Source organism: Notechis scutatus, chromosome 3 (genome assembly GCF_049901735.1).
Source record: "Notechis scutatus isolate UNSWTSFEM ecotype Mainland chromosome 3, rNotScu1.2, whole genome shotgun sequence".
In the NCBI taxonomy this organism is placed as follows: Eukaryota; Metazoa; Chordata; class Lepidosauria; order Squamata; family Elapidae; genus Notechis; species Notechis scutatus.
This window is the reverse complement of record NC_142011.1, coordinates 36,334,840-36,350,664: the sequence shown is the minus strand read 5'-3', so window position 1 is coordinate 36,350,664 and position 15,825 is coordinate 36,334,840. Positions and strand designations below refer to the sequence as shown.

General features: G+C 36.4%; 1 protein-coding gene across 4 annotated transcripts in view; it reads left to right on the top strand.

The window, feature by feature from the left end:
* Positions 1–15,825, top strand: part of CEPT1 (choline/ethanolamine phosphotransferase 1) — a 38,345-nt gene that overhangs the window by 20,206 nt on the left and 2,314 nt on the right. For all 4 annotated transcript variants that reach the window (XM_026680892.2, XM_026680894.2, XM_087959528.1 and 1 more), the window contains exons 5-8: positions 6,470–6,554; positions 9,702–9,833; positions 14,452–14,610; positions 14,856–14,981. In XM_026680892.2, coding sequence (XP_026536677.1) covers positions 6,470–6,554; positions 9,702–9,833; positions 14,452–14,610; positions 14,856–14,981 — 502 coding nt within the window. The remainder of the gene's footprint in view (positions 1–6,469; positions 6,555–9,701; positions 9,834–14,451; positions 14,611–14,855; positions 14,982–15,825) is intronic.

Here is a 15,825-nt window from a genome sequence, read left to right as displayed (position 1 = left end):
TTGCATATTTTTAAAAAATCATTTTTAAAAACAACTTTCCTTCCTTGAATGATAAGGTCTGGTTCACATATCATTTACAATGGAATTAACAGTATCTGTCTATATGATGAATAATTAATTAGGTCATGATACTGTGTTTCTCATAAAATAAGGCCAGGTCTTATATTTTTTTGAGCCGCGAAAAAACGGTGACTTAATTCCCCCCCCCCCTTGCATCCTCATTTAGAGCGCCCCGTGGGCAGCCTCGCCACCAGCCGCTCCTAACGGGTGATCATGGCGAAGCGCAGAGAGCTCCCTACTCCCACCAAACACCTTTGCTGCAGACCTAAGACCTTTGGCACACGGCGCTGTTGCTTTCCCTTCTGCCCATTCCGCCGCCACGTTTGGAGCTGCCGCTTCCGTGTTTGGAGTGCCGCTGCCATTTGGAGTGCCGTCGCCATTTGGAGCACCGCCGTCATGTTTGGAGCTGCCACTTCCGCGTTTGGAGCTGCCGCCGTGTTTGGAGTGGCGGCGGCGCTCCAAATGGCGGCGGTGCTCCAAACAGCGGCAGTGCTCCAAACGCGGAAGCAGCAGCTCCAAACGCGGAAGCAGCAGTTCCAAATGCGGACATGGCAACTCCAAACAGCGGCAGTGCTCCAAACAGCGGCAGTGCTCCAAACAGCAGTGGGGTTCCAAACGCGGAAGCGGCAGCTCCAAATGCGGAAGCGGCAGCTCCAAATGCAGAAGTAGCAGCTCCAAACAGCAGCAGTGCTCCAAACAGCGGCAGCGCTCCAAACGTGGAAGCGGCAGCTCCAAACGCAGCGGCAGCTCCAAATGCAGAAACGGCAGCTCCAAACGGCAGCGGTGCTCCAAACGTGGAAGTGGCAGCTCCAAACGCAGCAGCGGCATGGGCAGAAGGGAAATCAACAGCGGCGGGCGCTGAAGGTCTTGGGTCTGCCACAAAGGTGCTTGGCAGGAGTAGGGAGCTCTCCGCGCTCTGCCATGATCGCCCATTAGGAGCAGCTGGTGGCGAGGAATTGCTGCCCGCGGGGCGCTCCTAACGGCAAGTCCCCCCGCCCTTCCCCCCATTTTGCATGTTTTAAAATAGGCCTAAATTTGGGGGGAGGGGCTTAATTTCATTTTATGCCTAGAAAACATGCTGGGTCTTCCTATTGGGGGAGGTTGTATTGTTGGAAAAACACGGTAGATGTGTGAAAGTCAGATCTGAATTACTTTTTTCAAAAGCTACAAAATCACCGCTTGGCTGCATTGGTTCATGCTGCTAATTGTATAATTTTTACATCCCAAAGGTAGGACTACTAATTTAGAAATAGTGTTCATACACTTTGTCTCTCATCTCTTGATTGCAAGGATAAAAAGCATTGGGTACACAAAACCATAGTATCATTTATTATCATTTACATTTATTTTGTTTACATTTGGTCTGTAGGAATCCAGCCACTGTCGTCTTTATGAAGAATAGCTTTATATTTTAATTATATTGGATAAAGTAATCCAGTTGTCAACAACTCACAGTTTATTAAGCAGTGGCAGTGTGTGAACCAGCATTAAGATCATGGATAACAAATTCCTAAAATACAAGACTTTTTAAATTTAGTTTAGAGCATTTTAAGTAATAAGGTAAAAGACAACTATATTCAAATGCATGGTCTTTGTATGATTCACTTTCTGAAGCAGTAAGCTTCAACTGATTTCATGTGAGGTTTGAGTTCTGGGGGGAAATAAATCTTACATATTCCCTGTGACCAACAGATTTTCACAGTTTGAAATTTGTTTTTCAATAAACATTAAATACTAGAGCTAGATATTAAACATAGGTCCTTAAATGCATTCTAAGATATAAAATGCTTCTTCATTGTATTAAGAGATAGCACGATCATGCAGATTTCATGCAAATTTCATGACTTCATTATTTAAGAATGTACTAATAAATATAAATGAAATGAAATATCTTCAAAGATTTTCCTTGTGATTTATTAAACAATATTTTATTTATTTACTTATTTATACCCCACATTTTTAAATAAATAACTCGAGGTGGCAAACATACTCCTTCCTCCTATTTTTTCTACATCAACAACTCTGTGATATAAGTTGGGCTGAAAGAGAGTGACTGGCCCAAAATCACCCAGCTGGTTTTTCATGTCTAAAGTGGGACTAGAACTCACGGTTTCTGGTTTCTAGCCTGGTGCCTTAACCAAGTCTAAGACAAATATTTAAAGAATCTGATGTTACTAAAACTTTATATGCTTTTCTTTTAGACATACCATTGGGCTACTTAAGTATAAAATGTACTATTTTTTAAAGTAATAAAATGATAACACTAAAATGTTGCCATTAAAATATATATTCCATTTCAAAGTACTTTATAACCTATTATTTTCTGCAGATATGATTTTACGTGAGTGTAACAGAGATGGTCATAACAGAGAAATTAAATTAAAAAACATTTTTTTTCATTCATTCACAGAGGTGATCATTTCTGCTCTCTTGGTGGTTTTTGTAAGCCAAGTGTGGAATTACTGCTATAGATTGTCTAAACTCGCGATGGCATGTTGTCATCACGTGATGTATTGCAACTCTTTTCCCTTTGCTAAACCATGGGTGGATGTGGCCAGCGTGTGATGCATCTGGCCCGCATGCCACGAGTTTGACACCCCTGGTCTAAAGGATTGTATGAAGCTAATATAAAGTTGGCCTTAAAATTTTAAACTGGATTTGTGTGAGGTTGTTAAAGGAATTATATATTACTTTCAAAATATTCTTAGTCTCCCTCTTCTAAATTACCGATTGCAATTCATGATACTTAGAAATTTTGCAGTGGAGTTCAGCTGGTGGGGATTGCATAGCTTACAATTGTTGTTTTCTTATTTTCATAATTATAACCTTTTTAAAGATTTCCTATGATTTTGAATCAATTTCTTCATTTATGAGTAAAAAATTGCAGTCATGGAACTTTCAAACTGAAATATTTCCCCTCCTCACTCTTATATTTAATGTTACCGAGTCTGAAGTCTGTATTATAATAATTCACCTTCTAACAGGAATTCTTGGATCTGAATTGACATGGTAAATGATAAAAATTGGTTTTGCTTGGGAAGCAAAAATGCAAATTCTATGGAGGCAGCCCTTTTTTGTCATGCACACTAAAACTGAAAGAAGGCAATTGTTTTACTAATGATATTTTTCAGACATTTGTTTCAATATAAGATGATTATTGGTTGTTGTAAAACATACAGAACTGACACAATCTCTTCAAGAAAAAAATGGTGGAATGTTGGAGCAACTCATTACATATAGTCAGAGTTAATTTTGTTCTTTTGTTAGAAACCTTTCTACCAGGAAAAAGAATTGTGTAGATAGCTACTTAGAAATACACACTCACTCTTTGGTTAGCTACTACTTTGATTTATGACCATTCGCAAATATAAGGTTTATTTTAAAAAAATTCCAACCCACTTGTGTATATTTGTGATCAAATTTTATGCACCTGACACTAACACACACTGGAGTGAAAATAATGCTGACATAGTTATAAAAGAGAGCTTTATCTAAATAAGATAGCAGCAACCAGTAATTTTCACAGCAACTCTCTCCCTATTTCAATTGCATAGTTCACTTAGTGACCATTTTGCTTAATGACTTGTTTATTGAAACAGAACTTGGTCGCTAAATGGGGAATGTACATGTTTATGTTCATACAAATATTCTCATTCATCGTTTGCAGTTCCTTGATCTCAAGTTTAGGAAAGATTCTATAGTTTCCTTTCTAAAATGTATAACAGATAAATTTCTTGTAAGTTTAAATTCTGTCAATCCAGTTCTCCTTTCTAAAATACTACCTGTAGGAAAAAACATTTGGACTTTTACTTGTGCTAATTTTTCTGTTCTTTTGTGATGTCCATCACAAAAATGGTTTTTAACAGTTCTAATAGAGCATGCTGATATAAACATAATTTTATGTAAGCAAATTATTTATTCCTTGAATTTATTTATTTCTGACTGAACTGGGGGATATCCCCGGGGACCTTGCTGCATGGTCCTGCCAAACCTCCGGTTGTATCTTGGAACCAAAGGACAGCCAAGGTTTTGAACAGAATTGTGCCTAGGTAGCTTCTCTTGACCCTTTGCTCCCAACATGATTCACAGAAGAGCTTCAGGTTCATAAAGGGCTAAAAGACTAATAGAACACCTCTGGAGAAAAACAAGGTATGAATCTGATTGTACACAACTAAGAGCTGCTATTAAGGCCTACCTCATGGCAGTAAGAGTGGCAAAACTCCATTACTTCTAGCTCTTATTGCATCTGCAGAGTGTCACCCAGTGACCCTGATCAGAATAACCTAGTCCTTCTAGCAACAGGAGGACTCTTATGTATGCCAGTTGCGCCCTTTCCTGAATTGGGAATCCATGCACTCAGTCACTAAAGTCCTGGTCATCTCTGATTTGGACTATTGAAACAGGCTGTATATTGGTCTACCCTTGAAGAGTATTCAGAATCTTCTGCTGGTGCAGAATGCAGCTGCAGTTTTGAGGACCCAGGATGGCCCATATTACACCACTGTTCCATGAACGATACTGGTTGCCAGTTTGCTTCTGGGTCCAATTCAAAGTGTTGGTTATCATTTATAAAGATCTTCATGGCGTGGGTCCAAGTTATCTGAAGAACTAGTTTATTCCACTGCTTCACCCACACTGGCAGAAGAGGCAGTCATTAATGGATTAGTCAGACCTCACCTCTTTCCCATGCACACTTTGCTTCCTTCCTCTCCATCTTGATTAATTGAATTTTAACTGAATTTTAAATGTATAGTTCTTATTTATTGTTTTGATTTGTTATATGATGTTGCATTGATGAGATGGGCGGCATAATAAGAAATAAATTTCTACTAATATTGATTTTGAAAAGAAAAATCTCACACAGAAGGAATTCCCAAAGTCATATGATTGGTATATTGACATCTAGAAATGTTAATCCTTTTAATAACAGATTAAAACGAGATATTTGCAATAGTTGCAATTCACATATGATTTCTTGTCATGAAAAATATGAATGAGAGCTTGTATATGTGGGGAAGAGTTTATGTGTTTATGCATGTATTTATGACAGTTGCATTGTACTGGAGTCTTATGATCACCATTTGTACCCTTCCCTGCTGGCTTCTGATAAGCAAAGACAATGGGAGAAGATTCACTCAACAACCAGATGACTCATTTAACAACTGTAATGATTCGCTTAACAACTGTTGTTGTAAAATGGGGTAAAACTCACTTAACAACTGCCTTGCTCTGCAATTGAAATTTTGGGCTCAATTATGGTTGTAAGGACTACCTGTATTTAATTAATGTACATTAAATAAAATTGAATGTACTCTTTATACTACTTTTACCTGTTCTATTATCCTGAGTCTACCTATGTTTAAAGGATAGCTTCCAGAAACCAAAGGCCAGTTCTTGGCCTGAAAAAAATTGTACATCTTAGGAACAGCTTTAAATGGAACACACAAATAAACTAGGAATAGCCCAAGAATATGATGTGATGATTCATACACCAACTTAAAACTATGATTTCAAATTATGATTACTTATGGGTTCACATAGTCAGTCTTGATTTAGCATGATCTGTTTATTTAAAGCACCATGAGTCAATTTGTTGAAATCAGCGGTATAAAAAAATTAAATCACCACAGAATGAAAGGAGAAAGATAGTTGAAATCAGAGATGGTATTCAGCAGGTTCTGACCAGTTCTGGAGAACCAGTAGCAGAAATTTTGAGTAGTTCAGAGAACCGGCAAATACCACCTCTGACTGGACATTTTGCAATATCCTTCCCCTGCCACACCCACCAAGCCACACCCACAGAACCGGTAGTAAAAAAAAATTGAATCCCACCACTGGTTGAAATCCATTATTTTTCTTAAAAGCTTTCTATCTAAATTCTTTTTACTGATGGGCAAGATTTAAATTTCTACAAATGCTTGTCATTGTTTGAAATAAATAAAACTTCTAATATTCCTAGCTGCACTCCTATAGAGCCAAAGGATTAGTCTGAAGGAAAATTCTGAAAGTTTCTCTTGTAACCATTCAATGCAATGAGAAAGTCACATTTACATTTTAAAACCAGTTTGAGTGCTGTAGAAATGTAAAGCATTGCTGGTTCTCTATTTATGAACTATGTGGTCTATGGCATTTTAGAGTTGTGGTCTAGACCACCCTGACTGAATAAAAAAGGAGAACATACTGTAAATTAACTACATAAAAATAAATAATAGCTCTGTACTGTGAAACCAATGAAGTACATTAGTTATATATATTTTAAAATATTTTGCTTTAATTTTTTTCCTCGTTCCATTCATTCTTTTTTTCTCTCTTACCTTGTGCATGATAAACAAGAGCTGTTGTGCCTGCAAAATTATTTAAAATTGCTTTGAGTAATTCTGCTTTTTTGGCTTTTTTTGTACCTAATCAGAATTGATGTGACTGAAGTGCAAGTCTTCATAATAATCATGCATTTACTAGCAGCGATTGGAGGACCTACGTTTTGGCAAACTATGGTAATTTTGTCCATCTATGTTATATCATTTAGTCTTCTAGAGAAATTAACTTTATATTTATATTTTTGTTGGAAAGATTTTAATATTTCCAATAGAATAAATGTCTTTTCTCTTAAATTATATTTTGATTACATTCTCCAAATATTTCAACAGTTTTTAACATAAGATGCTGTGATTCAGTCAAAATCTCTTCCATAAGAAATAATTTTGATTGATATCTAAACAGGTCACTAATATACTGGATAATTCAGTAGCACAAACTAGTAGACTGCAGTCGCATAACTTAAAAATCAGTATACTGGTGGAGCTATGCATCATTTGGAGGGATGCTTTGTATAGTACTAGGATTATGCAAGAAATGGAAAATGCATTTTCTTTCTAACCCAGAGCAAGCCATTACATACTGGAAGTTCTGCTGAACCACTTCAGTCAGCCATGGTTCAGCAGAAACAAAACTAGAATACTTGGATTGTTCTAGCTAGTAGGTGAATCAAAATCTGGAGAGATCCCTGAGTATTTGATGGGTGAGTATAGCAAGGGCTGGCCCTTTTTCACTCTTTTTCTTTTCAGTAGCCTTCAGTGAGTTGTATCCTACCAGCTTCACCTCCAGTCTCTACCACCTGTGTTCAGACTCCTTGGCCACCGCTAACATTCTTGGTTTTTTTCTTAACTCCATTCCCAAACAATATTTCGATTTGTAACTATAAAGCAAAAAAGGCCCATTTTGTTCCATATGAAGATAAAAACTATTTGAAACATGTATGTTTGGCTCAAGCATGAAACACCCGAAACCAGCTATTCGGTTCAGTGTATGCATGGAACGTTATGTACATCCTTAACTAGCCCCTTTCCAAACTTGCTGTTTTGAATATTGAGGCAACATGTGAGACTCTTTCCCAGTCTTTGGGGGGAAAGACCCACAAGGTAACCCTGCCTAGCCTTTGAGGGACGTGCCTGTCTCGACACTCAGCTATGGATTTAGAGGGACAGCTTGTAAAGAGTCTCCAATTGGCATGCATAAATCTACTAATGTAAGTCTTATACTATAAATGCAATTCAAACAATGGTAAAGAAACAATTAACATGATAATTTGGCTGCCATACATGCTTGAGCATGTTGTTTTATCTATAAAATTGTTTGTGTCATATGTTTGTAAGTTGTCTATTGAAAATGAATGATTGGTGGATCTTATAAAATATTTTACAGTAAAAGCAAATAAAACTAACAAATTACTTTAAAACTTGCATAAATGCTCATTTTAAACAATATTTCTTTCATTAGGTACCCTTAGCTACTTAAGTTGTTTTTTATATTGGGTATAAAAGGCATAGTGCTAGGTGTACTAAATAAAGAGAAATATTGTATATATCAGTATATATACTCAGACATTCTACTTTTCTTTCTGAATCATTTTGTTTATATGATTGTTTCACAAAACGTGTTCTAATGGTATTATTGCAGTATTCTGTCCAAAAGTTAAAGAGAAACAAGTTGAATGGGGTAGAGAGAATGAGGATAGCAGCCCTTTACTACATTTCATGCTAGTGTAGTCCTAGAATATTCTGAAAGAGGTTTACAATATATTGTTTCGGCCTCCCTTCATCTTAACACATGTGTGATTCTGTACAAATAATGAAATGTTTGTAGTCTCTAAAAACCAAATAAATATAGGCACAAATGTTTACAGCATAATGAGTAAGAAGTAATTTTTTTTGCTTCTCACCACTCTTTGTAAAGGAAATGGATGCTGGAACTGTTCATGTCTGATGTATGCTGCCATTATACAATTTAAAATAGCTATCTATTTCATGAAAAATATTATTAAATACATGGAACAAACATTTATTATGCCATAAATACGAAGCTGGATAATAGGCTAGCAATACAGTTACAAACAGGTTGGTTTTAGATTACTATAAATTAAGGAGGGGGCTTACATCTCCATGTTAATATTTAATTTGTTAAAAAAAGCATAAACAGTTTGTGTGTAATACTTAATTTTGATATTTTTACAAGATATTGTATACTTGAAAAAGGCATCTAGAACTCCAAAAATTGTATATTTCTTGGGGGGACGCAAAAGAATTGCAGCTAATTTTAGCATGGTTATTACAATTGCTCTTTTTTTAATTAGACTGCAATTAAACACTGACTTATTATATATACATAATTGTAAATACACTTGCCTATATACTTACCCTAATGAACACTATTATATTTATTTCTGAGTAGGCATTATAGAATGACAATGTAAGAAAAAAAAGTCATGTAGAATAGGTACAGCAGACCATCACCTGTAGTCTGATTATTTGAAAATTATGTTTACAATTGAGAAATGAAAACATTTCTTCACATGACACCATTTAGTCTATAAAGACTAAATGCCTGTTTTCTGTGCAGAAGTTTAGTTATCTTCAGACTTATCTGAAATTCCACAGAGCCATTGCCAATGTTACTCTATTGTGGTATAGAGCAATATTCTATATTCTTATGAAATTAACAATAATTGGATAAAGGATTGTAGATGAAGCAAACATCATAATCCATTAATCATTCTTTACAAGTCGTGTAGTTCTGACTATCAGATGTTATACATGGAACCATGAGCACTATCATTCCATATCAATGCCATCTGATTGGTTTTGTCCAGAGTACTGCAGAATGATCCATTATTGCATTCCCATGAAGCTCTTTTTTTTCTTTATGTCTTTTTGTAACATAGGATTTTGGAGTACATCCAAAGGTCTTTCCTCATTTTTCTATGATTTTCAATCAGCTTTCTTCCCTGAACACATGCAGTCAATTATTTTCATTATGCCACTTTTTACTTCAAATACAATAACTATTATAACTTAATTAAATCTTGGTTCCTAATTATGCCAAAATAGGCATTCAAATGCATAGTCCTTCTATTCAGTTATTTACTTTTTCTTAGAAAATAAATGGTCACATATAGGTCTATCATTTCAATCATTATAAATATTTTTTTCTGAAAGGTAATATATTCCAATGTTTTTTAAAGCCCTGTTCTAGAAAATTTCTGGATACAGATTTAGAAAAGTAGAATGTTTTGAGTTCATTTGAAATCTAAAATAAAATTAACATGAAATATTTAAACTGTTTTAATATTTTCCTTTCTTGTTAAGATTCCAGTGTTAAACATTCACATGAAAATACTTCCAGCTATTTGTACAGTAGCAGGAACCATATTCTCTTGTACAAACTACTTTGGTGTGATCTTCACAGGTGGAGTTGGCAAAAATGGATCAACCATAGCAGTAAGTGTTTTTCTGTTTTGTTTTTATTTTTAGTATACATTATTCTTTTATCTTCTCTTCTGTATAATCCTTCTTTTCTTCTTTCCTTTTCCAAAGCCTCATAGGGGTTATCAAAAAAAAAACCTCAGTAAAAATTAACATTAACATAATACATTCTCAACAGAGTTTTTAAAAATTAAAAGTTCTGTATTTTCCAGTGCATCCCAACATTCAAAGCATGTCCTTCTCCTGCACTAGATGAGAAACCAAACTCAGAACAAGAGGTAGACTAGATCTCTATGGTCAGGCATAGGGTTTGTAATAAAAAAATATATCAATTTCCTAATTCCTAGTTTCAAGTTCTTATCAGATGGCATTCTCAGATTGGCAAGATCTGAAAAAAATTACTTTGGTCAATTTGATTCTATATGATTTAAAATAAAATAGTCTTATTTTAAAAATTTGAAGACTAATAAGATCCTCCACTACAATATTAGTAAAAGGAAAGAATAAAAATTCCAATATAATATAGTGACTAAGAAAAGATACTTTTTTACATCTGGTTCTGGAGGTGCATCATTTTCTATTACAAATTTCAAACTGTCTTATAATAGATTGATTTTATACATTTTCATAAGATAAAACACATTCCAATCAAGATTAAAGAAAACAATAGTTTTTTGTCCATACTTCTTAGGTTACTAGAGCATCATTGAGGGTCTTCTAAAAATGAACTAAAACCAGTTGTCTTTGGAGCAGATATTAATTTAGATGAATGTTTAATATATACAGTGGTGCTTAAAAGTTTGTGAACTCTTTTAAATGTTCAGTATTTCTGCATGTATGACCTAAAATGTGATCTGTTTGCCACACAAATCCTAAAACTAGATCGCCCAATTAAACAAATGAGTCAAAAATGCACATGTTCATTTATTTAATTAGGAAGATAATTGAAGTATATATATTTATGTTTGACAAAATGTACAAACCTCTAAGATTATCAGTTCAGAAGAAGAAGAAATGAGAGTCAGGCATTTCAGTCATTGGGGTGATAATCAGATGGGAGTGTAGGAAGTTCTGCCTTATTTAAAGAAAATAATTCTTTAACACAAGGGTGTCAAACTCAAGGCCCGGGGGCCAGATCCAGCCCGCGGGGTGATTAGATCTGGCCCGCAGGGCCACCCCGGAAACAGCGAAAGACTGGCCTGCGGTGCCTCTGCCAGCAAAAACAGAACTCGGGTGGGCTGCACACAGCCTTCTTGAGCTCTGTTTTCATTGGCAGAGGGTTACTTACAGGAGGCCGTTGCAGCCGAAAACAGAGCTCAGGAGCCTGTTTTCTCTGGCAGAGGGCTTGGGCCACCACAGGCACCCCGACACGAGTGATGTCGAGCTGACCACACCCACTCTGGCCACGCCCACTCTGGCCCTCCGAGGTAAAATACAATCCTGATGCGGCCTTCAATGAAATTGAGTTTGACACCCCTGCTTCACAGTATCAAAGTCTGATCTTCACAACATGTGTAATTATGTTATGGCTCAAACAAAGATTTCTGGAGATCTCTGAAAAACAATGTTAATGCTCACCAAGCTGAAAAAAGCAACAAAATTATTCCCAAAGGATTTGGATTCAGCTGTCCATTGTCAGGTAGATTGGATAGAAATAGAGGTAATTCACACTTCATTACTCTTCTTAAGACTGGACAAACAACCAAGATCACACCAAGAGCAAAGTGTGTAATAGCCTGGGAGGCCTCAAAGAAACACAGAGTGACATCTAAGGAACTAAAGCCCTCCCTTGCATTGGTGAACATGAGAATACTAAACAATGGTATACATAGCAGGATTGTAAGAACAAAGCCACTGGTCTCTAAAAAGAATGTTGCTGCCCATCTAAAATTTGTGAAAGGCGACATTGATAAGTTAGAAGGCTATTAGAACAATGTTCTGTGTACAGATTAAACCAAAATAGAAGTTTTTGGCTTGAATGAAAAGCATTATGTTTGGTAAAAAGGAAAGGCTTTTATTCCAGCATAAAACCTTATCCTATCTGTGAAAGATGGTGGTAGTCGTATCATGACTCAGCCCTGTTTTGCTGCCTCTGAATCAGGATGGCCGCCATTATTTATGGAGTTATGAATTATGAATTGTGCTAGCACGACCAAGGAAATGCTCATTTGTTTAATTGGGAATTCAAGACCAAGAGGAAGTTGCTCATGCAACAGGATAGCAATAGTACTTAGACTTATATACCACTTCACAGTGCTTTACAGCCCTCTCTAAGTGATTTACAGAGTCAGCATATTGCCCCCAACATTCTGGGACCTCATTTTACCAACCTCATAAGGATGGAAGGGTTAATCAACCTTGAGCCTGAAAGTCAAACTGCCAAATTGCAGGCAGCTGGCAGTCAGCAAAAATAGCCTGCAGTACTGCATTCTAACCACTGCGCCACTGCAGCTAATAATAATCCAAAACATAGAAATTGTACAATCAAAGAATGGTTAAAGCAAAAGGGAATCAATGTTTTGGCAGGAAGCCCACCAGCCTGAGTTGACATTGTTCTATGTGGACGTGTGGGCTAAAATACTTCCAGGCTGATGTTTAGGACTGATCAAAAGTTATTGGAAATGTTTAGTTGCAATCATTGTTGCCCAAGGAGGGCACATCAATTACTTAAAGCAAAAGTTTACATAGTTTTACCATACACAAATATGTAGCTTTGAATCATTTTCATCAATAAATAAGTGAAAAAGTACACCGTTTTGGCTGATTTGTTCACTTGTGTACTCTTTGTCTACGTTTTAGGATTAGAATGGATGGAAAACCATGTTTTAGGCCAGGGTCCTCAAACTTTTTAAACAGTGGGCCAATTCATGGTCCCTCAGACTGTTGTGAGGGCGGACTGGGTGGGTAGGCGTGGCTAGGGGAATCATGTGACTGGGTGGGCATGGCCAATTTAGCAGTCCAAACAATACACACAAATTAAACTTAAGCTCCTGAGGGTGGAAACCAGGTTAGTGAAGGTATGTGGTATGTGGGTGTGAGGGACTTCTTTCTCTTTCTCTCTGTCTCTCTGCTGGGGAGGGCCTCCTGAGGTCTCAGTGCATCCTGTTTTTGGCCTCCCCAGCCTCCAGTACCACTCTGCCGCCCAAAAATGAGCCCATTTTTGGTCTCCCAGGGCCTCCTTGCACCCCATTTTTGGCCTCCCTGAACTCCAGTAGCATTCTGCTGCCCCAAAACAGGCCTATTTTTGGCCTCCCAGGGCCTTCACGCACCCCGTTTTTGACTTCCAGAAGGCGGGTGGGGGTCAACGGTAGGCAGGGCGATGTGGGCAGAGCAGCCTTGTGGTCCCGCGCAGGCCAGATTAATGGCTTCAGCGGGCCAGATTTGGCCCGTGGGCCGTAGTTTGAGGACCCCTATTTTAGGCCATTTTTATGCCAAAACATTAAAAATTCAAAAGTCCTCACAAACTTTAAACACCACTGTATATTGGGAATTACATGAAATGTATAGTTTACCCACCCTTCTGTATATAAAGCATAGGCAGGTGATATGCTATGAGTTTTATCAATGCCTCCCAGAATCAGCTTTGCAATCTCCAGGGTGTCTACTGATGGCACTTGTTGAAATCCAGCAACTAAATCACCAATTTGTTTGAATAGGTTTTTTTCCTCCTCAAACTTCTGAACAACTTAAAACGTTGATTTTTTGCTTTAATCCTCCATCTCCCAGGCCATACTTACACAAAAGCTGAACACAATTGTCCAATTTAGTTTATAGCCCTTTAAAGTCCAAAAATGTAATTAAAAATAGTATTTCTATTATCTTTCTCTTCAAAATCAAATGTTACTAACTCTTGAAGGTCCTCAAAGAATCTGTCCTATTGCCACCAACAACCCTTTTTTGTTCTTAAATTTTCTTTTTTGCCTTTATTTATATTTTCAAGATATTGTATCTAGATGGGATATGAAGAAAATATGATATGGTAACTTTTTATTATTTAAGTAATTTAAAATTGGTGATGAACAAGTTCACTTCATATTGGAACATATTTACCAAATATTGCCATCCCTGATTCTAAATATATTCATAATTTTGCCTCTGGGTAGATGGAGATTTTCCTAGGTTGTTTGAGCCGCCTCAGACATGACCTTCCATTCACAATTCCCAAACTGCATTCTCCTCAGGACCCTTCTTCCTTTAGGTCATAAACTAAAGAAAGTGCCTTGCACTGCCATGCTTTGATTAGGAGCTTCTCTCCCAGCCATCACAACATCTTAGCTGCACATTATTCGATCATTTCTTTGGGGTTGGTTATTTCTTTTTTTGTTCAATGTTATTCTGTTCAGAGTTTGTTTTTTTTATTTTATCTTTTTGAAACTGAGCAACTTTAACTTTAAATTGCAGAATTAGATAAATTAGATACATGTATGCTTATTCATCCCTTGCTTCTTAACTAAATATTTTAGGTAATATAGTTATTAGATTGCCTTAGACTTTGAAAAAGATTTAGTTATAATTAAAACTATGTATGCATATATTTGTTTGTTTATGACCAAAGTGTGTTCTGGAATACTGACTATTATATTTATGTTATATGCCCAGCATTGTAAATTAATACTAAATCTTTCCTACATAGGGGACAAGTGTCCTTTCACCATTTCTTCACATTGGAACTGTCATAACATTAGCTGCCATGATCTACAAAAAATCTGCTGTGGAACTTTTTGAAAAACATCCTTGCCTCTATATACTGACTTTTGGGTTTGTTTCTGCTAAGATAACTAACAAACTAGTGGTAAGTATTTCCTTGTGCTATTAACTAATTTTATATGAAATAGTTCACTATTACAGGTTTATTCTTTTTTTGTCCCTGTCCAGAATTATTAGTGTACATGATGGCACTTCATATAAGGTTGAAGTGATTATGGCTATGACTGGCCATAATCCACTCCTTGAAGAGAAACAGTTATCAAATGTAGTTCCTTCCTCCATTGACATTAATTCTGATTATAAATAACAAATGCTTGTTTTTCTCTGTAGGTTGCTCATATGACCAAAAGCGAGATGCACCTCCACGACACAGCATTCATAGGTCCAGCACTTTTGTTCTTGGATCAATATTTTAATAGCTTTATTGACGAATACATTGTACTTTGGATTGCCTTGGTAAGTGGCAAGTGATTTTTTAAGATACATGTCAATTTTCTATTGACAACACTTGATTCATAATTATTACTATATTATTTATACATTTGTATGCCACCCATTCTCAACAACTCTGGACAGCTCACAACAGCAACAAAAAAAGTATAATAAAATCAGTAATAGATTAAAAAAAAAAGGATGGCAAGTGCAATAAAGTAAAGTGAAAAACCAGGTCTTCATGATTCTTCTAAACAACAGCAAAGTGGGAGCCATCTGGATCTTAAGGGCAACTGTGTTCCTAAGGGCAGGCAGTACTATACAGAAAGGATGCTTCTGTGGTACTGAGAGATGACATTGTTTAATTGAAGGAACCCAGAGTACACCAGATATTAGGGAGACAGCCAAACCATCTAATACCAGGGCCTTTTGTCATGTAAAGCTTTCAGGAAGCATCCAGAACTTTGAAGTGCACCCAGAAACAAACCAGTATAATTTTCAATATCTCTGGAGCATGCCTAGACAGAATACCCACAGCGGAATACGACAAATGGTTTGGTGTTTTAAATTGCACAATAAAGTAGTATCATCTGTAGTTGGAAAAAAGAGAATTTTTACAATAGAAACACATTTGTATTCTGCTGAACTAGTAGTCTGAAAAAGTTATACTGAGAAATCACAGCTAAGTATCCTAGACAGGTATCAATCTTTTCCTTTGGCTATGTGCATTGGAAAAATAATCCATATTTTTCATCTTTTTAAAAGCCAGTGTTTCTAAAGAGATATGACATTTTAAAGTTACCTTCATATTCTCAATAAAATATTGGCATTTTAAGGAAATATAATTCATTTTAGCCATGTTGTCAGT